This window comes from Meles meles, chromosome 13 (genome assembly GCF_922984935.1).
Source record: "Meles meles chromosome 13, mMelMel3.1 paternal haplotype, whole genome shotgun sequence".
Taxonomy (NCBI): domain Eukaryota; kingdom Metazoa; phylum Chordata; class Mammalia; order Carnivora; family Mustelidae; genus Meles; species Meles meles.
The window spans coordinates 85,350,664-85,376,249 of NC_060078.1; the positions used below are offsets into that span (position 1 = coordinate 85,350,664).

The 25,586-nt window shown below is 48.8% G+C and overlaps 1 protein-coding gene across 1 annotated transcript in view; it reads left to right on the top strand.

The window, feature by feature from the left end:
- The first annotated feature begins 11,033 nt into the window (after nt 1-11,033).
- GLRX3 (glutaredoxin 3) overlaps nt 11,034-25,586 on the top strand; it is a 33,475-nt gene continuing 18,922 nt past the window's right edge. Inside the window, exons 1-2 of the mRNA XM_046027191.1 lie at nt 11,034-11,161; nt 17,590-17,698. Coding sequence (XP_045883147.1) covers nt 11,073-11,161; nt 17,590-17,698 — 198 coding nt within the window. The 5' untranslated portion in view covers nt 11,034-11,072. The remainder of the gene's footprint in view (nt 11,162-17,589; nt 17,699-25,586) is intronic.

Below are 25,586 nucleotides of genomic sequence, written 5' to 3' on the forward strand. Positions count from 1 at the left end.
AATGTGGAGTGCATGGTCAGCTCACAGCTCACTGTAGCTGCCCGGCCACCTTGGGTCTGTCCCCATCTGAGCACTGGACGTTTGCGGTAGTTTGGTTTGCCGAAGGCTGCAGAACCTAACGAGTGATGTGCACCGGGGCAGCTGTTCATTTCTGAGCCTCAGTTTCTCCATCTGCACAGTAGGAATACAATAGCTTCCTCCTGTCACCTGCCTTCCGGGAAGAGGGAGCTTCAAGGAGTGGCTGCAGATTATTGGAAAACATGCTCGGGGGCGCCTGGGGGGCTCAGCTGGTGTCTGACTCTGGATTTCAGCCCAGGTCATCATCTCAGGGTCATGAGATCGAGCCCGATGTCTGGCTTCGTGCTGGACATGGAGCCTGCTCGGGATTCTCTCTCCCTCTCCCTCTGTCCTTCCCCCCGACTCACATGCTCTCCCTCTAGAAGTAAAGAAATAAAATACATATAAAAAAACAAGAAAGAAAAACATGCTCAGCTTAGCCTGGCCAAGGGAGGGGTGTGTGTGTGTCTCTCTGTGTGTGTGTGTGTGTGTGTGTGTGTGTTGTTGGGAGGGGGTTGAGTAACTGTTTTGTTGCAAAGCTACGTCTGATTCTCCAATGACTTAAACATCCCCCCTTTCAAGGTCCCTCCAATGACCTCCTAAAAATTGTTACCTCTGCTTATCTTGCTGGGATGTAAAGAGACACTGCATGTTAAAGCTCTAGTACAGAGATTGGCACATAGTAGCTATTTAATAAACGACAAAGGTCCCTTCTTTTGCTTCTTGCCCTCTTATTAAAAGAAATTCCCAGCACTTCCTTGGGCACCTGTATAGGTTTATAATTTTTCTTTGAAATCCACAGCTTTTAAATATTATTATAGCAATACCGGTCATCCTCTTTGCCTGGAAACATTTCCCCCTAAGCTGCAAGGGCGTGTTTCTTGTTGCTCAGAGGGCTACTGATCTGTCCCTCCTCAGAAGGGCTGGGCCCACGCCCTGCCCTGAAGCAGCCGCCCTGCTCGCCGCTCACCCACAGCCTGGCTCCCCACCTCCAGGACACTCGGCGCCAGGTGTTCGTTTTCTCTTCTTCCGTTGGGGTCCCGTACACACCCCTCGCCACCGGCGTGCTCGTGCTCCACTGGCCAGGGACAGGCCCACGGCTGGACGCGAGCGCTGGAGGCTAGAGCAGTCCGTTTGGCACCCGGACATCAGGGGACCCCAGAGCAGTGCTGCAGGGCCGTCTTCGTGCTCAGATGAAGAACCGGGGCTCAGACGCTTTGCCCGTGGTGCCCAGGGCTGCGGAAGGCCCGGGGGGGGGGGGGGGCGGCCCTGACTTCTGACACGGCCCTGTCTGGATCCCCTACTGTTTCCGCCTTTCCTTCCTGTGAAGAGCCTCCTTACTGAGTGGTGGGTCTTCCAGAAAGCCAGGTGAGTTGGATCAAACCAGCAAGCCACACACCCCAGCCCTATCCAAGGGCTCTAGTCTGCCGTTCGCCCCACGGGCCTTGGTCCCGCAGCCCAGTTTCTAGGCCCCCTGCTGTAAAGTGCAGCCCTCCAGAGGCGGCTTTTGCAAGGGACAACTCTGTTGTACCCTTTACTCTGCACTCTGCTTCTGTGCCAGAAGTGGCTGGAGCACGGGAGTCGGTGGTGGGGGCCTTCTCCTCCCGGAGAACCTGGCAGGTCTCTGCCCCTGTGTGCCGCTTCTCCGAGCAGTCTGGGTCCTCCAGGTCCCTTCCCTGACCTGGGGCCCTGTGCACGCCTGGCCTCTCTCCTTCTCCTCATTGCTCGCAGTCCAGCTGCTGTCCATCACTCCCATGGGAGCTCCCCTCCACCTGTGGGGACTGGCCTGGTCCTCCACAGAAGCCACCCCCTTTCTGTCATGCTGTCCTTATCTTCCCAACTGTGTCCCTCCAGTCTTGGATGCTTTCTGCATAGAGCGGGCATATGACAAAGGTTCTTTCTTGGTGACTTAACAGGGAATACGTGCTGCCTAGGGAAGTCCTCTCAGTCATGACAGGAAGCCGCCTTACCGGTGAGACCATCAGTGGACACATCGCAAAGTCAGAACTGCAAGGGCTCAGTACTGATGGGTGACTGAGGTCCATGCGCGCACCTGTTCACTCACTCGGAAACATTCCATTGCCCGCAAAGTGGAAGGCTCTCTGAGTAGGTGCAACTCTGTTATCCGTGAACTCAGAGGCTGACCCTCTGTTCGCTGGAAGCTCTAAGAGTGTCTTTCTCTCTGTGTCCCCAGCGCCCAGCACAGGCAGGGCCCAGGGTGGGGATTCAGGGTCAAGACAGTGAATGAATGAGAGCACAAGGTGACCAGAGTCGTGTCTGCTCCAGCCGAGGCCAGGAGGCCTTAGAGAGGTGCCCTGGCCTCTCCCCTCTTCGGACCTGCTATCAGCAGACGACATTTGTTGTCGCTGGACCGTTAAGTGGAATGACAAGCTTTCCTGTCTCTTGGCCCTCGTTGTTAGGCTTGGTCTTCAGCTCTACAGTGAACGGGCAGCTTGTAAGGGCCTCTCACTGGGGACGGGGGGCTTTATTCCTGGAGGATTCAGGTCTGAGAGATGCACTTCTGTCCAGAAGATCAGCGCACCTTTGTTTTTCCGGGGGTCGTGGTTTTGTGTCAATGCCGTTTTAGCTGGGGCTGTATTTTCCTTTACGGCAAGACTTGGTGCAGGAGTTCTCTAAATGCCGTCTCTATAATGATCCAGGAATACTTCATTGAGGAGAAGGAAAAAAAAAGAAAGAAAGAAAAACCCACCATATCTCAACTTCCAAAATAATATCTCTGTGTGGAGACTTCTGAGATCTAAGCCAGTTCCCCAAATCATTTCCTGCTCCTGTAAATGTGCTCTTCGGGGATGACCAGCAATGGATACTTATGTAACATCGACAGACTTTATGACCAGTGCAAATGAGACATGTATATGATGCTGGGCAAGGCACGTGTCCCAGTCCCTCCTGGAATGTGAGTGTAAACACTTGCCGCGTACAGAAGGCAAGCATTTCATGGTCTGCCGTTTTGCATTTTCTTCCCAGGTACTGTGAATAAATAAAAATATTAATAACCCACAATTGTGCCTTCTAAAACCAATAATAGCTTTCTGTTTGAATGGAAGTATTAATTGTATCTCAACTTATCTCTGCTCCTAATCACTTGGTAATGTTCGTCAAGCGCCAGACGTCAGTGTACTTTCTGTGCTATGCTATGTCTGAACAACAGATTGAAATTTTAGCTTGATGTTTTATATTTCATCCTAAATTTCTTTTATTTGCGGGTGTACGAAGTCACAGTGGTTATGTTTGATAATCCATTTTGGCATGTATTTTCATATAAATTATAGGGTGTTTTGGCCTCTCGGCTCTCACGACATAGCAAGGAGATCCCCGGCAGCATGTGGAAATATGACTGTGTGTGGGTTGGAAGTAATAAGGGTTATAAATGACTCACTAGGTATAGAAAATAAAGGAGAAGACTTATCAGGGAGAAGTAAAGAAGCTTGCTCTCTTTATGTTCCAGGAAAGAAGGCACCAGAAAGATATATTGCTGTCCCCTTCTTGTTATTTCTAAGGGGGGTTTTATTAACCCCTTTATATCAATCAAAATAAATTGATTGCCAGTGAATGCAGTATTTCCTGACTATATACAACTTGAAATTTTAAGACAAAAGCAAAGGCATGGAAGCTCATATGCTACAGCTCCCGGTAAATAAGAGACAGAGCCCCTCCGAAGAGACTGCTAAACAGTGTTAAAGATTTGTACGGCCGTCGCTTAGAACATTCTCTTGAAGGACATGGCTAGGCCTTGGGATTCTTTGGAATTCGCCTTCATCCTGCTGTGTTAGTGACCAGGTATTCTAGAACACTGTCGTTTCATATTTACGTGCTGACGTAAAAGGACATATTTCTGTGGGGTAAATATGGTTATGGCCAGTAATAACTCGGTCCTGTGCAGGAATGATGATTCAAGGGGAAAGAACACTGGGCGGCCGGAAACCCGCTGTGCCTCTGAAGAGGGGTCCCTCTCGGCTTGTTGTGATTCAGGGACAAAAGTGTGTGCAAAACTAGAAAACTGGGATTTCATCCAAATGGCAGATAGCATCCCTCCTGGTCTGGACCAGTCCTGAGAGAAGACTGGAGAGTCGGGGACAATAGGCATAAAACATAGCAGGATACAAGGTGGGATTGGTAGGGGTCCCCCCACGAAGGGGCCAAGGATGCCAGAGAGCATTGTCCTCTTCCACCTCAGCCCCTAGGGCGGCTGCGGCCGGACCTCTGCCAGGCTGGGTACCCGGCAGAGCTGTCTTCAGGGTCTGCAGAACCTGCCAGATGGGGCTTAGCACCTCTGTCTCCCTCAGACCGGGGGCATCAAGGGCTACTCTTTCCGGGGCCCCACGCCCCTTCCTCTTATCAAACGAAGGAGACTCTCCCCTGTACCTCCTGTTATTCATTTCGTGGTTCAACACAATGGGACTGAGAAAAGAATGTGTGTCTTGCCTTGAAAGTCTGAAGTGGGTGGTGGGGCTGAAATGATTCAGGGGCTATTTCTTCTGATCGAATAATGAATTAAACATTATATAAGTAACAAATAACATTAAATAAATATTAAATAAATAATAAAGCATGTTTCATACGAACACGAGTGATAGCTACTGACTTAAGGTAGGCCGACGACGGAGGGACTACCAAGGAGTGCTGTCCTCGGCCAGAAGGACGCGTGCTTGGAGGCGCAAACTCAGCTACTGCGTCACGAGACCCCGAAATGCTGCCTCGTTTGTGTTACATACACATCAGGGCAACAGGGCCCGTGCGTCGTGGAGATGTCAGTGGTTCGCTTTTTCTCCTTTCTTTTTGGCTTGTTTGGTTCTGAGGAAGGAATTCAAGCCCGCAGCGACGTGGCAGGAAAACTGTCACAGCCATCGAAATCCGACCTGGGCCAGCCGGCGTGGAGACCGTGCAGCCGCGAACCCTTTCTGGATTCGGAGCAAACCCGGGCTGGTCCCCAGCACCTGCAGTTACGTCATTCCTTTGCCCCCACCCCCGACAGCGCCCCTGAACTTCCCAGGGAACCGCTGCTGACAAGAGGGGGGCTCCCGGGCCGGCCAAGGGCGGGTGCATTGAGCTCCGCACACTTCGCCCTGACTGGCCCACTGGACTCCGGCGAGGGCCGTCGTGCCGGGCCAACGTTCACACAGCAGCCCTGGAAGAGGCCCAAGAATGCACATTTCAGATGACTGAAAGCAGAATCCTAGTATCCCGTCGTCCTGTACCGGGGGAAACGTCACGGTTCTCTTTCACAGACTAGAAAGTGCAGGAAGCGTGTGTGGCCGAATTTCGAGGCATTGAGGCCAGGGAGTGACTGCTGTGGTCAGGGATTGAACCAAAGTCTGGTCAGCTTCTCGGGCTGGGGTGGCATCTGCCATGTGTCGAGAACAACGATGGACTGTGAGCTGTGCGCGCGGACATCTGTCTTTATGGAACGCGCGTGTGTGTTCCAGTGTTTCCCAGACCTCTGTACCCTGAACTCCTTCCACAGGTAGGAAGGGCCACGTCCACGCACGGTGCCCACTGGATGCTCCAGACGGCCATGCCACGCGCACATCTCCGTGCCAAGCAGACCGTCAGAGAATGCCAAGGTCAGCGCACCCGAGGCCCACGTGTTCACGTGAGATGACACGGGTGCGGAGCCAGTGTCTGGAAGGGTCCTGGGTCGGACCTCAGGTGCTGGAGCCACACAGCCCGAAGGAGCTCGCCTGGTTAAAGCTTAACTCCCTTAAGAATTACTTCTGACTAAAAAAAAAAAAAAAAAAAAAAAAAAAAAGAATTACTTCTGACTGATGAGCGACGCTGTTTGTGACACCAAATCAAGTTCACCTGTGTCCTTCGTTTCTCAGAACTGAAGCAAGAATTAGAAATGGGAGCAGAGAATTCACAGCAGAGGGCCTTAGAGAACACCTACACAGACACGCACGGCACACGCAGTACTGTTTCCATGTGGAAAGTGGACCCAAGACAACAAGCAGCTGCCTATAGGCACACAGAGATTTCGAGCACTCACGATCAACAGTGTCCGGTCTCTCCACCTGCCCCGATGACACCCGCAAACAAACACGCGTGTGCGCATGCAAGTGACAGCCTGGTCCCCGCCAGCACCCTCCCTCTCCCCCAGCCCTGCACGGGCGCGCGTTGCCGGTGCAGCACAGACTCTGGAACCTAACAGGGTGTCCGGTGCGTCGGCCACTGAACTGAGGAGGGCCCGGGAAGGTGCTCGAAGTTGGCGGGTCGGGGAAAAGCCCGTGTTTAGTGGATCAGCAGAGTGCCTACAGACACAAAATCAGTTTGTGTAAATCCCGAACGGTGGCCTCTCGATGTTGCATACAGAGACCACCCGACAAAGGATGCTCCTTGCCCAGCCTGAGGAGGCAGCTGATGCCCCCTACAGTCTGCAGGCCGTCCGCAGCCGGTCCCGCTGCCCGGTCCAGTCCTGCGTGGGAGAGAAGTTAGAATTTACACCGGGGATGGAAAATGGGCTGTCAATTCTCAGGATGACTTTTTTCCCTGATAAATTATAAATAATGAAATGTGAATTTAAAAATTATCGACTAAAGTGTTTTTGGAGGTCGGAGTAATTGGATTAAGATGTGAGTACATTTCTTATAAATATATTTCCTCTAGAGAGCACCTTAGGAGATATGCGTGTGTGTGTGTGTGTGTGTGTGTGTGTGTGTGTGTGTGTGTGTAGCAAACCCAGAACATTCAACCCAGTTCCAGATCAGGGGAGTGGATACATGCTTACCCATGTAGTCACATCTTAGGAGAAACCAGATGGCTGTGGAACCATCAGATAACACACACGTCTGAAAAGAAATGGAATGTATTTTTATTGGCACAGCCAAGATGAAGTATGTCTTGAAATCTGTTTCACAAATAAACTTGCACATAAATTGTCCATTCACTGCTTCGAAATCTTTTTTCACGTTTGAGGAGCTGTCAGGGGTCCCTAATAAACATGAGTCTTATTTAGTTTACTGGATATATAATTCTTCTTTTCTTTGAAAATAATTATTTTTCAAGCAAGTGCAGCAAAAATACAACCAATAAAAATCTAGCTATGACAGCATAAACCACGTTTATAGCCAGCATATACATAGAGTTCTTCCAATAAAAGCAGTTTCTAGTAAGGAAAGGAACACAACAAATTGGCCGGCTGGTGCCAAGATCCAAGGCTGGGCTCCTAAGGGTTGACGGACAAAGCCTCACCGCCTGTTGCCACTTCCCCATCAGGATAGTCCCTGACTGTCGGGGACTGCTGGAACATCCCACCTGCTGGCATGTTTCAACATGGTTTGTGAAACGCCCTCGGCAAGACCCAATCTTGAAGGGGCCTCCAAAGCTGATGGACAGTGGGGTGAGAATGTCCTGGGAGGGCTCTGGAGGTCAGGACACAGACCCTCTACCTTTTGGTTCTCCCTATTCTGCGTCCAGAGATGTGGTCTCTTGAGAGGGCGGTGCCAGGGTGAGTGCAGGGCTGGGGCACAGGGTTTATGGTGGATTTCACAGATTCTGGCCCAGGGATTCTGCTCTGGATTTTGGTCACTTCCAGTCCCCACCCGTCAGGGCTCTCTAGAAGGTGTGCTATTTGGGCCCTTTCCAGCCCTGTACCCACCGGTGGTCACTGTGCCCCTGGTTAGGAGCCCTGGCCACCAGTGCGTGTGAGCCCACGGGGAGTGGGGGGAAGGGGGGGGGACTCCTGGTCGTCCCCAGCCAGGTGCGGACTCCTCCTGGGGAGCTCCATGTTCGTGGGTTCTCAGCAGACATGCGGGTGCTCATTTATGCTTTTTATAGTAGCTGGAGAAGATGTTCTCCCAGCTTGAAAACAGAAATTAAAATATGTATCCTTCAGGTGCAAATCTACTGTACTTACGGTTTTACTGTTTCTCTGCAGGGGGGCTCCATTAATCTTGTAACAGGGAAATTCCTAAGGAAATTAATTCCCTCCAGTTGGGGTTATTCTCAACTGGTCTTTGGGGCGGAGTAATTGGAATTTAAGAGTCTCTCTTAAAAGAAACATTGGCCATTTTACTTGAATAACAACACTTTTTTTTTTTAAAGATTTTTAAATTTATTTCACACACAGAGAGATCACAAGTAGGCAGAGAAGCAGGCAGAGAGAGGAGGAAGCAGGCTCCCTGCTGAGCAGAGAGCCCAAGGTGAGGCTCCATCCCAGGACCCTGAGATCATGACCTGAGCCGAAGGCAGAGGCTTTAACCCACTGAGCCACCCAGGCGCCCCATAACAACACTTTTTAATGCCATGCTTTGCCCATTAAAAACGCCGGCTCATTCTCTCCCTCTCAGAACTCCTGTGTCTCTCAGCACCTTGGGGTGAAATTTACAACCTGACCCCCTCTGAAGCACCCCCCCACCCGCCCCCCTGCCAGGCTGGGCTTTTATTCCTGTCCTCCTCTGTACTGACCAGGCACTCTTCCCCACCATGGCTCATTGGTGTCTGCATTGCCCTTGGCCCTGTGCCCTGCCAGGGAGTGACACTTGGCCCTGGGAAGGAAGGATGTGTCATTAAAATGCAAGGCTGAAATATTTCCTTGCTTGTTTAAGAGCAGTAAATGTCAGCTGTCGTTACCGGAAAAACTGATCACACCTCCATCTCTCTCGCACACACACTTCTTTAAAATGGGGTCAATTCACCAGCATCGGTGGACCTGCTTTGCTACCAGGAAGGCCCCCTGCAGCTCTGTCTGGAGCTCTGGCTCTTCTAGGCCAGGATTTCCGTCTTCAAGACCCATCACCCAAGCTTCCGGGTCTCCACGTTCCAGGTCCCTGAGGTGCCACACAGCACCCTTGGGGAGGCCTAACATCCGTTTCAGGATTGTGCTGCTGTCCTGGGACAGCTGTTCCTGACCTAGGAGAGTATGGAAGCCCAGAGAGACCCCTGCCCCAGGGACACTTCAGGTAAAATATCACTAGGTTCCCAAAGGGGATGCCCCGAGGGAATAGGACATGGCTACATGATGCTTCCATATGGGGTCAGCAGAAGGTCAGTGTCTGGTATGAACACACGCTGGGGACAGAGGCCAAAATCAGCCGCAGTGTCTTGCTTTCCTGTGTTTTTAAGCTTTTGAGCCCTAACAGGGGTGTATGGGAAAGCCAAGTCCAGAATATTCTGTGACAGGCCACACCAGTTTAAAATGATGAGGAGGAGTTTTTCCCTTTGGGTGCGACGTGGTTAGAGAGAGGACAGGATATTATTAACAGCATGCGGGTGGGATGGGGTGCTGTGGTGGGCCACCAGATGGGCTTGAGGTGGTGACAGAAAGCCTAGGGCGAGTCTTGATTCTGCCCCTTCCCTGCTGCGGGTCTGGGCGTTTCCTTAGCTACGACGTGCAGGTCGGTGGTGATGTCTTTACGTCAGCAGCTGGACAGAGCTTCCAGTGATAAATACAGACGCCTGTGAAGGCTTTGGCAGGGGCAGATAATATGCCTACAGACCCGCCGCTCACCTGCAACAGCCGCACAGTGCTTGGGCTCAGGGCCCGGCAGAGCTGTCTCTGTCGCTAAAGTCAGAACATTTTAAAGCTCAGAGGTCAGCTTCTACCCCTGAGGCCTGTTGATGTCAACAGTGAGAGCTGCAGAGAGAGCCCGAGGCAGAAGAAGGAATGTAACCTGGGAGTTTCCCTAACATTCTTTCCTGAAAGTAGAGAGGTGCTCTGTAGCTGGTGTGTGCTGCTCTCAGCAAATTCCATTTAAAGGGAAAATCAGGCTTTTTAAAACAGCCACATTAGAGGGAGTGATTACTGCTGCTTTTTGAAAAAGAATGACTATAGCACATTTCCCTAGTGCATTACAGTTTCATTATTTTTTAAATGACAAAGCCGGTCCATGTCCTTTGAAAAAATGCAAATGACACTAAAAAGTACAGGATGTAAAAAGGGAAGGTCCTCCCTTTGATTCCCCTCTTTTCTGGGGGCAAGCTCTGCTAACACTTTGGGGATATCCTTCTGAAGACCTTTTTTCTATGTAATGTTCAGCTTATATACAGTCATGCTATTTTACTTACCTATAATTCTGTTTAAAATGGCCATCGGAGTACATACATCCTAATTTGCAACGGGCTGTTTCCCCCCACCTTCTATTGCATTTTTGCATAGTAATCTCTAGGTTTTATTTGTTTTTTTAAAAAGCCCCCCTTTTTTTACATTTTAAAATAATTTCGTGCCACGTGCAGTTGTAAGGAATAATAGAGAGAGATCCTGTGCATATTCTCCCCCAACGATGACATCTCGCAAAGCTGTAGTACAAAATCACAACCGGGATGTCCACATTCCCGCCATCCGCCCCTCTCCTTCGGGTTCCCGGGTGTTACTGGAAAGCGTGTGTGTGTGTGTGGGGGGGGGGGGGTCCCATGCAATCCCATGTTTAGGTTTGCACATGTACCACCGCAGTTGGGATACAAAACAGTTCCTCGTGGCTCTTACTGCATTTTTTTTTTTAAAAGATTTCATTTATTTGACAGAGAGAGATCACAAGCAGGCAGAGAGGAGGAAGCAGGCTCCCCGCAGAGCAGAGAGCGGATGCGGGACTCGATCCCAGGACCCTGAGATCATGACCTGAGCCGAAGGCAGAGGCTTTAACCCACTGAGCCACCCAGGCGCCCCTCTTACTGCATTTTAAACGTGATTTCCCATTTTCGGTAATATCCCCGTCTTTTATTTAATTTCATTTTAGGTTAAAATGTCATCTTGTTGAACGTCCAGACCTCGTGACTTCACCTACACTCAGTCACCCGCGCGCACCCCTTCTCCCAGCGGCCGTAGGAGCTGCCCAGAGGGCGCGGGGCCCGGGGGCCGTGCGGAGCCGCGTGGGGGGCGGGAGCCGGCAGCGCGCGGGTCCAACACGCGGACGCTCCCCCGGAAGCCCCGCCCCGGTTCCGCGCTCCCGGCCGGCGCCGGACCAGGGCTGGGCCAGGGGCGGGGCTTCCGCGCGCGGCCCCCGGAGGCCCCGCCCCCGCCGGCCGCCCGCGCTCGATTGCTCCTGTCTGGCGGCTGCAGCATGGCGGCGGGGGCGGCCGAGGCGGCGGCGGCTGTGGTGGAGGTCGGCTCAGCCCAGCACTTTGAGGAGCTGCTGCGCCTCAGAGCCAAGTGAGCGGGGCGGCGGGCGGCAGGGCTGTGGGGGCGCGCGCGGGGGGCGGCCTCTCGGGCGGCGGCGGGCGGCGCGGCTCCTTCGCGCCCGGCCGGTGGGGCCTGGTGGGGCGGCGGACTGGCGAGGCCCCCGGTCCCCGAGCCCGGCCCCCCGGCCCGGGCAGAGGAACGGGATAGAGAGGGCCCAGCTCGGCCTCCCGGCCCGGCCTCGCCGCCCGGCCTGGCGGCCTCCGGGGCCTCGGGCGACGCGGTGACTCAGCCCGCGGCCGGGGGGAGGGGGTGCCCCGACCCCGCCGGCCCGACCCAGGCCCGGGCCCGGCTCGCTTTTTCCGCCGCGGGTGGCTCAGGAAGGCCGGGCTGCTGGGGCGGCCGTGCCCGTGGGCGCGCAGCGTTCGGGCGCCGAGGGGCGGGCGGTGCTCCGGTTGTGCAGGGCACCGGCCGGCGCGCGAGGCTTTCCGGGCTCGGGAGCCGGCGGCTGCGGTCCGCTCGGGTCTGGGACGCGTGCTTCCAGCTGTTGGGCCGCCCCGGAGCGGCGACCTGGAGGCCGGCGGGCCCGGGAGCCCTCCGAGGACCGGGTGGGAGCCCGGGCCCGACTGCCCGCGAGGCTGCCCCAGCCCCGCCTCTAACTAGCCCTGGAGCCCCTGGGCAGGTTTCAGACCGGGCCTCAGTTTCCCCGGAGGCGTGCGGCCCGGTCCGAGTGGGGGGCGCGGGCCGATGAGATGATGCGGGCCGTGCGACCTGGCCTCGCGTGCGGGCCGAGTGGCTGCGTGGTTCCGGGCAGGGCAGGCTTGTGGAGCCCAGCCCTGTGCTGCCCGCCGGATCTGAAGCGGAGGCCGGGAGCGCTCTGCTGCGGAGAGCGGGTGGGATGCGGCGCTGGTCGCCGGTGCGGGAAGCCGAGCCGAGCGGCAGGTCCCGCCTTGCGCCTGGTTGGCCGCGCGTGCTGGAGGAGACGGCGTGCACGGTGCTAACCGGAACGGCCCGTTGGACGTCTCAGGTTTCCTTGGAGAAGCGTTTAGGGGGAAAAGGGAAGGGACCGTCCTCACCGACGAAGGGTGGGTGGTGCGGCGGCCGCAGCGGCCTCTTCAAAGCAGCCGGGCTCGCGCGCGCCTGCCCCTCCCAAACGTCCGGAAGACTGTTCTGTCTCGTGCTGCACATTTTCGTTCTTATGTTTCATTTTCTTATCACCCAAATCCTTGAGATCGCACAGTCCGTACGATTTGGATGTGCTCCTGCCGGGGGTCTGTACGCGAAGCGATGCGGGAAACCGCAGGCCCTGGCCGTGAGGGAGGCGTGGAAAAGTAGTCAACAGTACTTGGTGCCCGAAGCAGTAAAACTCTACCTACTGAATACCACTTCTCAGTTTTAAGATGTTACGTGAATTGAAATTTTGGCCGGGCGCCTGGGTGGCTCAGCCGGTTAAAGGTCTGCCTTCTGCTCAGGTCATGGTCCCCGGGTCCTGGAGCAGGCCCTGCGTCAGGCTCCCTGCTCAGCGGGGCGCCTGCTTCCCCCTCTGCCTCTCCCCACTTGTGCTGCTGCTCTCCTTCTCTCTCTCAAGTAAAGGGATCAGATCTTTTTAAAAATTCCTATATTTTTACCTTTCCTTAAGTCATCTCAGCTGTTGTGTATCACTGAAACCTCAGCTCCTCCGTACAGTGAGGATTTTGATTCCCATCTGCAGAGGAATGGAAGAGGTTTTACCATTTTAGAATACTCGAGAGTCGAGGATAGTATTTGGTAAATGGTAGCTGGTGTGCTCAGGATAACCCGCTGCGGGCGCAGAGCACCCAGTAGTAACAGAGAAACGGCTGTTCGTTGAGCACTAATTCTTTTGCTGACGTACAACTGGTGTTCATTGCATTGACTAAAATTATATTAGTTGGGATTTGAACCAGGTCTTTTTTGTTTTTCCTCAAACAGTGCACTGTGCCAGTTGGGTTATTTCATGCAGGCGGAGAGCACTTCCCTGTAACCTGAGAGAGGGCGGCAGCATTTGTGTTCGTTTCAGGTTTATGTCCTTGTGCTACTAGGCAGTGCGTACCTCATTAGAAAGCTGAGCATCTCAGTGGGAGGTTACTGTGGGCAATGTAAAATTACTGTTGCTGTTAATACCATGCTTTTATCGTTCACATGTTTTTATGTTTTGTTTGATCTTCCCAGTATCCCAAGGTATCGGGTATTTCTATTTTATTTTGTTTAATTTAAAAGTATTTTTAAAAAGTATTTATTTGACAGAGAGAGCACAAGCAGGGGGAACAGCAGAGGGAGAGGGAGGAGCAACTGAGCAGGGAGCCCAGTGTGGGACTCTATCCCAGGACCCGGGGATCAGGACCTGAGTGGAAGGGGGATGCTTAACTGACTGAGCCACCTAAGTGCTCTATTTTTTTAATATGTATATACACACACATACATGCATGTATATGTATGTATACCTACGTGTATTTATTTGCTTGACACAGAGATCACAAGCAGGCACAGAGGCAGGCAGAGGGAGAGAGGGAGAAGCAGGCTCCCTGCTGGCAGAGAGCCCGATGCAGGGCTTGATCCCAGGATGCTGAGATCATGACCTGAGCCAAAGGCAGAAGCTTAACCCCCTGAGCCCCCCAGGTGCCCCCCATTTTTAAAATATTTTAAAAATATTTTATTTATTTATTTGACAGGGAGAGCACGAGCACAAGCAGGGGGAGCAGCAGGCAGAGGGAGAGGGAGAAGCTGGCTTCCGCTGGGTGGGGAGCCAAATGTGGGGCTCCATCCCATGGCTCTGGGATCTTGACCTGAGCCAAAGGCAGACACTTAGGCTACTGAGCCACCCAGGTGCCCCTAGTTACTACTATTTTACAATATGGAAGTTAAGATTGCACATTTAACTTAAGATTTAAATTACTCTTCAAAACCGTGTCAGTGGTAATGGAATTTAAGTTGTGTGGGTATGCCATTTTTTCCTTTTTATTAAACTATTATGGTACAATTGATACACAATAGTATATTAGTTTAAGGGGTGTCTTTTTTTGCATGTCAGTTCATATTGTTAAAAATGGTAACATTTAAAAATTTTAAAAAGTAGGGGCGCCTGGGTGGCTTAAAGCCTCTGCCTTCAGCTCAGGTCATGATCCCAGAGTCCTGGGATCGAGCCCCACATTGGGCTCTTTGCTCTGTGGGGAGCCTGCTTCCTCCTCTCTCTCTGCCTGCCTCTCTGCCTACTTGTGATCTCTGTCTGTCAAATAAATAAATAAAATCTTTAAAAAAATAAAATTTTAAAAAATATAATCATATTGTGAACATTTTTCCATGTCATTAAAGTTTTTTGAAATGAGTTTTAATGTCTTGATACTATTTTGTTATAGGACCATTAAAAAAGCTATAGTGTTGTTGAAGAATTGATTCTTCCTGTTAAATGTTATGTAAGATCATGGGAAAGTACTCATATATATACATCTTTGTGTCTTTAATTACTTCTTAGGATACTTGACAGTGTATAAGAAATTTCTGAAAGGTTCCAATTTAATTTTTACCAGTAGGATATGGAAATGCTTGGTTCCATCTTTTTTTTTTTTTTAATCATAGAATATTATTATTTAAAAAAATCCTTTTTCAGTTTAGTTAGAAGTGGTATCCTGGCTTTTTTAAAAAGATGAGGCATTACCTAACATACCGTAATGAAATGCACAGATCTTAATAGCTAGGTGCGATGAATTTTGACAGTCGTATATACACAAGTAGCAAGAACTTTTTGTTCTAACAACCTAGAGCCCCAGAATGTTCCTTTCCCATAGTTTCTGCCACTGACCTGCTCTTTGTTACTCTAGGTTAGTTTTGCCTGTTCTTGGTACTTGATGTAAGTGGAGTGACACAGCTCATGGTCTTGTACCTCTGGGGCGTCTCTGCATCATGTGTTTAAGGCGCACGTTGTGCTGTGCCCCTGTACGTGGTTCCTTTTCACTGCCGAGTAGTAGTCTGTAGTAGACACATACAGCGGTTTCTCCGGCTTGTGAACGTTTGCGGTTATTTCCAGTTTTTGGCTGTTGTGTCCGAGGACGCTGTGAACATTTTTATTTACTTATTTATTAATTTTTTAAAAAAATTTATTTGAGCGAGCGAGCGCGAGTTGGGGGGGAGGGCCCTAGGGAGAAGCAGACTCCCCTCTGAGCCGGGAGCCTGATGTGGGACTGGATCCTGGGACTCCAGGATCATGACCTGAGCCCAAGGCAGTCACTTAACCAGTTGAACCACCCAGGCACCCCTGCTTTCAACATTCTTGTGCAGTTCTTGTCCTTTTGTGGGAGCCCTGGGCCTTGGGGCCTCCCCAGCGTCCTCTGCAGAGGCTCACTGGCCAGAGCTCAGCTCCAGGGCCCCAGACAGCGGCAGGGATGACTGAGCGGTGTCGTCAGGCTCTGTGCCCAGGAGGAAAGGGACACAGTCTCTGCCATAGACCCCGAGGCCCACCTAACCACACACTGAGGTTTCTGAGTTCTGCTGGACACCAGTGAGCACCCATTGATCAGGGACCCACAATACGTCCTTTCCAGCCTTGGGTGGGTCTTTCGTGCTTTCCTCTTGTGTGCCCCTGGGCAGCACTCCCTGCTTCCTCACTGCTGTCTCTGACTGCAGGCCTCCATTTTCCTTTGTTTCAGCAAATGACCTTGCTTCCTGCCTGGCAAAACCGGACTTCAGGAGCATCTCCCCCACTCTCCTACTCTCCCCCCACAACGTCTAACGTTTATTTGTAGCTTTACCCATTCATGATTCCTTCACTCCTGACCCAGAGGAGGCTGTCCCTTCCCTCACGGTGAATTCTCTGCTCTTAGATTTCCCTTCTCCTGCCACCCCCAGAGAGCTCGTATCCTCAGCCTCTCTTGCATCTTCACCCTTCCCTCCCAACTTGGACTACACCCTGTGAAACAAACCCGAAGATTTTCTTGCATTAAAGAAAAAAAGCATTGATCCTTTCTTTCCCTCTGCCTAGCACTCTCTGTTTACAGACAGCTCTCTTCCAGCGCAGATTTCTAGCCCCTGATAGCCTCTTCTTCGTTCAGTCCCCGCACGCTGCAGTCTGGCCCAGCTGGACTGGGTGCTTGTCACTCCTTGGTTCTCGGCATCCTTTTCTTGTGTTTTGGGAGGTCTTTTAACCTTGCTGTGCCTTTTAGGCTCCATTCTCTGGTCTACTGCCTGGGTTCCTTTTCTTCCATCTGTCATAACTTACTGTCGATTAAGTCCAGAGGCTCTGACCTCTGTCTTTTTTCCTCTAGTGTAGGAGAGCTCGGTGCCAGCTCTGTTCTTGATTCCCAAGTCCGTCTGTGGGTAAAGCACAGAGTTCTTTTCTGTGCTCCCGACCATCGCTAACAGCTACCCCCACAGGTGTCCTTTCCTCTCAGGCCGGCAGCTTCTATACGTGATGAGTGGCTCCTGCCACCAGGCGTCATCCGTCACTGAGCCAGAAGCTTGGAGTCTCTAGACATGCTTCCAAGGTCACTAGATCCTGCCCCTCCTACCTCTCCCCCAGGACCTCCCTTTGCTTCTGCTCACAGGCCCTGGGTGGGAGGCTCCTGCTTCTCTCAGCTGTATTGTTCCCCTGGTTTTACGGTTTGCCACTCCTTCTCTTGCCCACAGGTTAGTTGTCCTTAGTTCCTTTCTCTAGATAACATATTTTTCAATGTGTTTTCTTGCTGATTTTTCAGATTTTTTTGGTCGGGGATGGTTATAATTTGTACTTAGAATCCTATAGAAGGGGTTTTCAGTTCAATATGAAGACAGACTTGAAGGATAGCTTAGCCAAGACTGTTTGATATGAAAATAGTTGATAAGTACACGCTGAGATGCCCAAGAACTTGGTCAATAATTTATTAATCCACTGTTCTGTCTGTTCATACCATCAGTTTTTAGAAAATCTTTTGTGGTAGAACATAAAAAAAGCCCGTCTTTGTGAAAATGAGTTCCATTTTTTCCTTTGTTTTCTGCCTGTATGCTTTGCATTTTCAACATTTTATTCCTGTTCCTATGCTCACAGTTAGACACTGGCATCCCAGTACTGTGCTTAAAAAGTGAATGTTGCGTAGTGACTGTGCACGTGTGGCCATTTGTCACCAACGGGCGCCTTGGCTGCCGCAGTCTAGTTTCCACCTTTCCTAAGGGTCTGAAAACACAATTGATTTATTTGACTATTAGTTGAGATGGATGAATATCTAGAACCACTTCATATGAGCTAAGTCTTCACTCAAGAAATGTCATTAACTTGAAAATTCATCCAAAAGATTGCCAAGACCTTGCAAGCCTTATATTCCAGTCTGTGTTTAATGCAGTAGAATTCTAGCAGTGGAAAAACGGTTCAGGCACTTCTTGTGAAGGTGTTTGGTAATAGAATTTAACCTGTGTCAGTATTTCCTTATTTCTAAAGATACTTTAACTTTAAAACATTGCATTTTGTTGATTTCTAGGTCCCTCCTTGTGGTCCATTTCTGGGCGCCATGGGCCCCGCAGTGTGCTCAGATGAACGACGTGATGGCAGAATTGGCCAAAGACCAGCCTCGAGTTTCATTTGTGAAGGTATTATGTTTGTGGCACCACGTTTTTTATGAAGCAGACTGCATTTTATCAACATAAGGGAGGAGGGATGTGGAATTCCACATGTTTATAATTGCCATTAGTGTTCTTTTTGCAACAGATTATTATTATTATTATTATTATTGTTATTATTATTTTAAAGGTTTATTAAGTGAAGATCTAGAAAAAGCTCTTAAGAGCAAGGGGATCTCGACAGGGTTGCCTGCAGTAGATTATTCTTAAAAATCTTAAAATTGTTTTGCATTACTCAAGTACCAAGTATTGTGATCATCGCCACACTTTCCCTAACACGTGTGTGGTGGGAGGACAGAACCAGTAAATTACAGAGTGGGCAGTGGGCATGTTTTCCAGCAGAAGCAGCCAGATCATTCACTGCGGATCATCATGGATCGAGTAGAGTAAAAATATTAATAAAGCTTGCTTCATTGAAGCGCAAGGTGTGATGTGGAAAGCAGTGAAGGAAGGGTGTGCGGAGGCCGCCAGGGAGCAGGGCAACAGGAAGAGGCAGCTGTCTGCGGTCGGGGAGATGCAGACCTGCAGGAGAAACGGAACGCTCTTCTCACCTGTTTAGGAAGTGGAGGAGCAAGGAACCCAGCGTCTCCCCGCCTTGCCTTGTTTTACCCAGCTTTGCACAGTCTGCATCCCCGTTTGTGTCTTGTGGGGGCGCCCTCTGGGAAGGTGACGGTTGAGGCTGTAGACCGGCTCAACGGCTCACTTGGTTGAGCGCATTTAATGCCGTCATTCAGGACTAAGCCTTGGTTGAGGCAACAAAGCCCAAATAGGAGTCAGGAATCTTAGAAATGAAGTTTTGGGAAGGGAGGCACACCCCGTATTCAAGAGCTTGAATCCTTAGGATTTAAAGAAACAAAAAGTACCAAATCCTTATTGTTTAAAACCAGAATTAGTGAGTTGAGAGCACATGTTGACAGATACACCCATGTATGGGGCTAAAAGTGGTCTCTTCTGTATTTTCCGCTTTTTATGTAAACCGAAAACAGAATTCGGACAGGCTAATGCATCGGTGTAATAGGCGGCGCAGTTTTCAGGCAGTTCTACGCAGGGACATGCGCTTTGAATAGGTGTTGCAGTTAGAGGTCTCACATCAGACGGCGTCCAAGGTGTACAGCGAGAACGCTGCCCCGTACCTTCCCTGTCAGCCCTGGTATCCCACCCTATAAAGAAAGGACTGCTTACATTAATTTTGCATGAATCTTTTCAGTGTTTTTTTTATGAAGGTAGAGCAAATATAGATGTAATAGTTAGCTTTTTAAAATTTAAGGACTTATTTAAAATTCCAATGAAATGTGTAATGTAATCTTAGAATGTAACCCTAAAATGTCCAACATAAATAATAGAAGGAGACATTAAAACTGCATGTTTGGTCAGCGATAAAAGATAATGATTACCAGCGAAATGAATGATTAAACGTTTCCATCATGAGATTAATCAAGATGATGGTAATTGTTGCATGTCTGGTTTTATGTGTACAATGTTACTGGTGAGGTAGCACATTGTTCTTCGTTGCCATCTGAATGATTTATTCAAAGCGACTATAGAATTACTTCTCACATTGGTACCACACTTGGCAGTGAGATTTTAAGTTGTTGAAGTGCTTAAGTGTCTGAGTAAGCCAGGGGTTGGGAAGTCCTTATCTGTGGGGGACGCCGGAACCTGAGTGCGCCTGCTGCTGGTGGGAAGGCTGACAGCACGGGGTGGCTAGTTCTCCCAGGAGGCGTGGCTTTCTGCACATTCACTCTGTGGAGGAGTTTCGCTTTTCTTTCTTCCTTTCTTTCTTTGCTTTTTTTTTAAGTTCTTTAGGATTTCATTTATTTTAGAAAGAGAGCACATGAGTGGAGGGGAGCTGCATTGGGTGGGGGGTCCCGTGGGAAGAATCTCAAAACCTCAAGAGACTTTGCACTGAGCACGGAGCCCGACACAGGGCTGCATTCACCCCCTGAGATCATGACCTGAACTGAAACCCAGAGTTGGATCCTCCAGCAACTGAGTCACCCAGGCATCCCAGCAGTGTTTCTTTTAAATGGTAAAAGTAATGTGCATGGAGTTTGTCAGGGAGGTAATTTGAATGTTGAGCAAATAACTATTAGAAAGATCTGTTGGTATGTCCCAGTAAGAGAGGATGCAGTTCATTTAGAGAGAGCTTGCTTTTGTTAGTGAGAGCAGTTGAGCCATCTCGGGTAGGGAACCCATGTTCTGCCACCTCTGTCTTTTAATTTGATTTCTTAGTTTTTTTTTTTTTTTTTTTTCTTTTTAAAGATACAGTTAGAGAGAGAGTGCACGAGCTCTGTCGGGGTGGTGGCATAGGGAGAAGGAGAAGCAGACTCCCCACTGAGCAGGGAGCCTGACGTGGGATTTGATCCCAGGACCCTGAGATCATGATCTGAGCCAAAGGCAGGCGCCTAACTGACTGAGCCACCCAGGTTCCCCTAGTCTGGCATTTTTGACTTGTGAATTATAGAGATCAATTGATTCCTTAACTTACGTTTACAAAATCATTGTATTAGGTGATCTTAAACATGACGTTTTGAAGAGTTTGAGTATAAAGTTTTGTGACCATAAATAGTTTCTTACTTTGTGGATGATGGAAAAGCAATATCTGAGAAAAGTGAGCGTGCATTTTGGCCTGCGTATCCTGCTCACTGGAACAGGTTGCTGAAAGGCAGGACCCGTAGGTTTACTGGAGCTGAATGAGCACACTTTTGCTTGTACTGATGGTGCAGTGACGGAGGGCTCCCGTGCTCCTCAGCACCACGCAGTGTGACCTCTCCTACGCTGGCCACCCTGTCTAGACCTCCGTGAGGCTCTGGGCCCCAGGCGGAGGGTTGCCCGCATCCAAGGCCTTAGCAGAGATACACGAGTTATTTGTACAGCTGAAAGTCTTATTGAAAACTTAACATTTGTTCAGAATAAAATTAAATGGCAAATTAAAATGTTACATGCCTTTACTTTTCAAATTATGTAAAGTCAGCTTGTTGGCATTTTTATCTTTAACTAAAATGGGAAAACACATTTATCATTTAATCACTTGTTTGGGAGATAGAATCTTTCAAGATCTAGTGTCTGGTGGAAAGGTAGGAAGGAGGAAGAGAAGCACAAAGCTCTTTGTGATGGGAAAGCTGAGTACCACTAGTTCTGTTCGAGGTCCAGATCAAATTCATCCTTTTATAGGAGTGGCCATTCATTTTTAACTTTACATTTGATTTTATTATGATTTACTTATTGAAATTTTATTCAACTTTTTAATTATTAAATTTATCATTACTTTTTCTCCAAATTAAAGTTGTATGTTGTTAAAGTACTCAACATGATGATTCAATTCAAATTCATTTTCTATGAAGTCTCCTGTGTACTCTTGTGGCTTTTTTTTCCTTTCATCTCCAAACTTAGTCTGTGCCATTGGTTCAACTGTTGGTTAGAGACTCTTGTGTTTTTTCTGTTCTGTCATTTAATTTCCTGTTTTAATTGGCTTTTTTTTTTTAAGAGAGAGCACTTGTGGGGGTGGGGGGAGGGAAGGAAGGGAGCGAGAGAATCCCAAGCGGACTTCATCCCCAGCCCAGAGCGCAACGTGGGGCTTGATCTCACAACCCCGAGATCATGATCTGAGTGAAAATCAAGTGGGACACCCAACCCACTGACCTACCCAGATGTCCCTTGTTTGTTCTTGACTAGATGGTGGGATACTTGAAATAGAGACCTTTACCTTACCTTGTTTTCATTGCTTTCCTCTGTGTAGGTGGCCCCCACCTTCTGTGTCTCCCTCCCGCACCCCTCTTCCAGCTTGGTATCCTGCTCTAGTTAGGCTGTGGTATTCATTTTCCATTACAGTGCACTTTAGTACATGCATTCTCAAAGTCAGGCTTACTGTCCGCCTGGTTGGTGAGGTTGGTATTACTGTGTTTCATTTAGTAATGATCTTGTTACACTGTACAGTACCTGCCGTACTTGAATTTTATTATGTCCTTGGTCGCGTTAGGTATGATGGCGGAGGTATAGAGGGAGTTATATACTTAAGTTAGCATTTTTTTATTTTCAGAAACTGAGACTTGTTTTAGTTTGATTTATCGTTGAATTATGCGAGCATCTTAAAATACAGTTCATAGTATTTAATTTCTAAGGGTTTATATAATCAGTATAGATAATTTCCATATGGTTATAGAAATGTTTTATTCTAAATGTCTGTACGATTAGCTTGTGTAAACAGACAATGTCGGGCAATCTCCAGAAGGGTACTAACCAGCTCTCTAGCTAGGTACCAGTTAGCTGAATTCCTGTTTTTCAGCACCAGAGAATACTGTTGATGATTATAATAATAATAATATAATAAATATAATTACAAATTACATATAATTTATATATATTTATATAAATATACTTATAAATATAAATATATGATAATAAATATAATAATGATAATAATAACAATGATGATGGCATTTTAGAGAACATATGTAGGATTCCATTTTGGGGGAACTCTTAAAAATGCCTCTCAGATAATTCAAGTAAAATTGCTAAATCTTAAAAATACCCCAGTTTTTAATTTATCCTATCTGGGTAATAAAAAAATACAAATAGTTGACAAAGTTTCTTAGTTATTCCTGGGCTAAGTTTGGTAAAGGGCTTTGAAAAGCTACCAAAAACTTGGATTTATGTATCTATCTGGACAAAGAATTTGATTCTGAAAAATTTTCCTTTTAGACCACATGTCACAAGAGTTAGAAAGAAGCCTCTTCATGAAGCTTAACAAAACGTCTCTGAAGGTCAGGTTCACTGTTCGCAGCCCTGGGGACCGGGACCGCCCTGGCGGTGGTCAGTGCCATTGTAGGCTTAGCAGTAGTGGCCAACGTTTGTTCAGTGTTGTGTCCGAATCTATTTATCTGACGCTTATATTTGCCACCATTATGCTAGTCACTGGGAGTACAGAACAGTAGGGCCATTGAGTCACATAGAGCCAAGGTAATTTCAGATAGTAGTAAGTTCTGAAAGGAAGGAAATAGGCCAGTGAAGAGGAGGACGTGGGGGGCAGGTGGGTACTTTATTTGGGTTGGGCTAGAGAGGTGTGTCTGGAAAGGGAAAGCAGGAATGTGAAAAGGAGTTACTGGAAGAGCTGGGGACGAACTTTTAGATGGTACATCAGCAAGTGAACACTGTTGGAGGGCCGACAGGAGGCCGGTGGAGCTAATGAAGGAGGAGGGGTTATGGCTAGAGGTCGGAGAGGTAGGGAAGAGCCATATGGCCTTGTGGGCACTGGAAGGGTTGGGTTTTATTATTATACATTATTGAGTGCAGTGGGAGTGACACACAGTTGGGTTTCTGTTAAGTGGATTCCTCCAGCTGTCCTGGGGGAAGTGGTTTGAAGTGGGGGAAGGAAGGATGCAGACTAGAAGCAAGTACACTCATTAAGAAGCTGTTTTCACAGGCCAGTGAGCCTGTGACTCTAGTGGAGAGGGAGCATTGAAATGATGTGATGGTCTGATTTGGCTTTTATTTTGGAGGGGAAACCCGGAGGACCTGTTGATAGAGTGGATGTCTGGTGAGGGAAATGGATTAATCAAAATTGTCTCTTTTTCACAAGTAGACAGAGAGGCAGGCAGAGAGAGAGAGAGAGAGGGAAGCAGGCTCCCTGCTGAGCAGAGAGCCCGATGTGGGACTCGATCCCAGGACCCCAAGATCATGACCTGAGCGGAAGGCAGCGGCTTAACCCACCGAGCCACCCAGGCGCCCAAAATTGTCTCCTTTTTGATTTGATCATCTGGGTGGATTAAAGAGATCAAGATGCCGTGGGGAGGAACAGGTTTAGTGGGAGACACCTAGTAGAGATCTGAGCGCAGATGTTGAGTGTATAGCTTGGAGGGGATGGGGGACGGTCTGGCCTGGATACAACTAGGGCATTGTTGCATATTGGTGTTACTTAGAGCCACAGCGTTGGAGGAGACCAGTGAAGGAGAATGAGGATAAATAGGAGAAGTGCACTCAGAACCAAGTCCTGGGATGTGCCAGCCATGTAGAGGTTGGCCAGATGTGAAGGAAGAAGCCGGAGAGACTGTCTCAGATTTCGGGAAAAAGAAACAATGGGAAGCCAAGTGAAGGCGCGGTGAGAAGGTGGGTGTGGTCACACGGATGATACTGAAAAGTCAGTCAAATGAGGACAGAGGATTTGCTGAAATGGCAGCATGGCCGTGTAGAGCAGGACTTGGCTCTGGAACCACACTTGCCCTGCTCCACCACTCAAGAGTGTTGGAATCTTGGCTGACTTATCTAACCTTGTTAAGGGCCAGTTTCCTCCGGAAGTTAGGTGTGATAACCTCCTCACAGTACAGCATCTGTTAGTCTGCCTTGAGTACACAGAACGCACTTAGAACAGTGGCTGGCCTGGATTCGTCATAGATGTGAACCATTACTGTCTTAGTGGTCTTTGGTGACCCTGGAGGGAGTGAATTCCCTACCTCTGGATTTCCCTTGCTGCGGTAACACCTCCCTGCCTCTCTTCACCCCACTCCACAGACATAAAGCAGACTTTAGGGGAAGGGTCCGACTTTGAGAGTCATGGTTCAGCAAGCAAGTGGTTCCCACCAAAGGCATTCTGTCTGAGATTCCATCCTGGAAATGTTCATGTTTGGTGGATGCTAAAGTCATGTATACATCCTGTCTTTGATATTTCATCTTTCTTTTTGATTGATACAGTAGACAAAGTGTACCACAATATAGTGAAAAAAGCGTAGGTTTTATAGTCAAGCAAACTTGTGTTTGTTTCTTAGCTCTACTACTCATTAACCGTGTGTCTTTGGACAAGTTACGTCTTTACCTAGCCACCATTGTGTATTATACACCTGTCCAGGTTTTAATTTAGTAATTTAGGCCATTGTCTGCAAAGGGCTTGTCATGGTTTTTGGCGTTGGGCAGGCCTTCCAGGAAAGATTGCTGTTACTGATCACCTTTGGTCTTTTCTGAATGCAGGTCAGTGTTCGGTACTCTTTATTTTTATTGATAGAACTGTCATGTTGTTTTACATCCAGTAAAAATATTCCCAGCGAATTTCAGTGTGCAAAGGTTTTAGAACTTCAGGTGCCCTTGATGTTCTGGGGAATGGGTTTGCCTTCGGTGGCCTGTTAGCCGGTGCTCGGGGGAGCTTGTCTGTCACCGCTGCCTTGCGAAGATGTCACCGCTGTCTTGCTAAGATCGCACCTTCCTGGGAGCTGCTTTGTGAGAGGCGCATGTGGCGATCTTCCTGACTTTAGAAATTTCAGAAGGATTGTTCGCTTTCTGGAAAACTGTCGTTAAGGAAGACTGTTGGAAACCAGCAGGACATGAGAAGAGGTCAGCTTTTAGCCACAGAGAGGACTGTGTTTTTGAGTCCAGATACTTCCTGGTCTTGTTTGGTTAAGACTATTATGTTGTGGGTCTCTCTCTTTTTTTTTTTTTATCCCTTCTCTTCTTAGTATTGCCCCTTTTTAAAATTTGTCTTATTTTGCGGTTGAGTCCAGTAGTACCCAAGGTAGGGATAGTAACTGAGCCTAACCCAATGCCAAAGTGTGGTGGGCACTCGAGAGATTATTTGAAAGAAAGAAAATAATGAACCACCTTAATCATTGCCTTTTCTGTTCCTCTTTGGTCTGAGTGTGCAGTTGTATGAAAGAAAACACAGAAGTTTTAAAAACGTTGAGAAAGTATGTTCTAAATAGCTGTCTCCACGTGCTTTGTCTGCTCCCTGTTCATTTTTTCAGGTTTATTGGACAGTAGATACTGATTTAAAATGTATATAATTTTCACCTTAGGACATTTTGAAAAATGAAAGTAATTAAAAATATTGTTTCAAAAGGTGTTCAACGAAAAAAAAATAAAGTAGGAAAAGAGC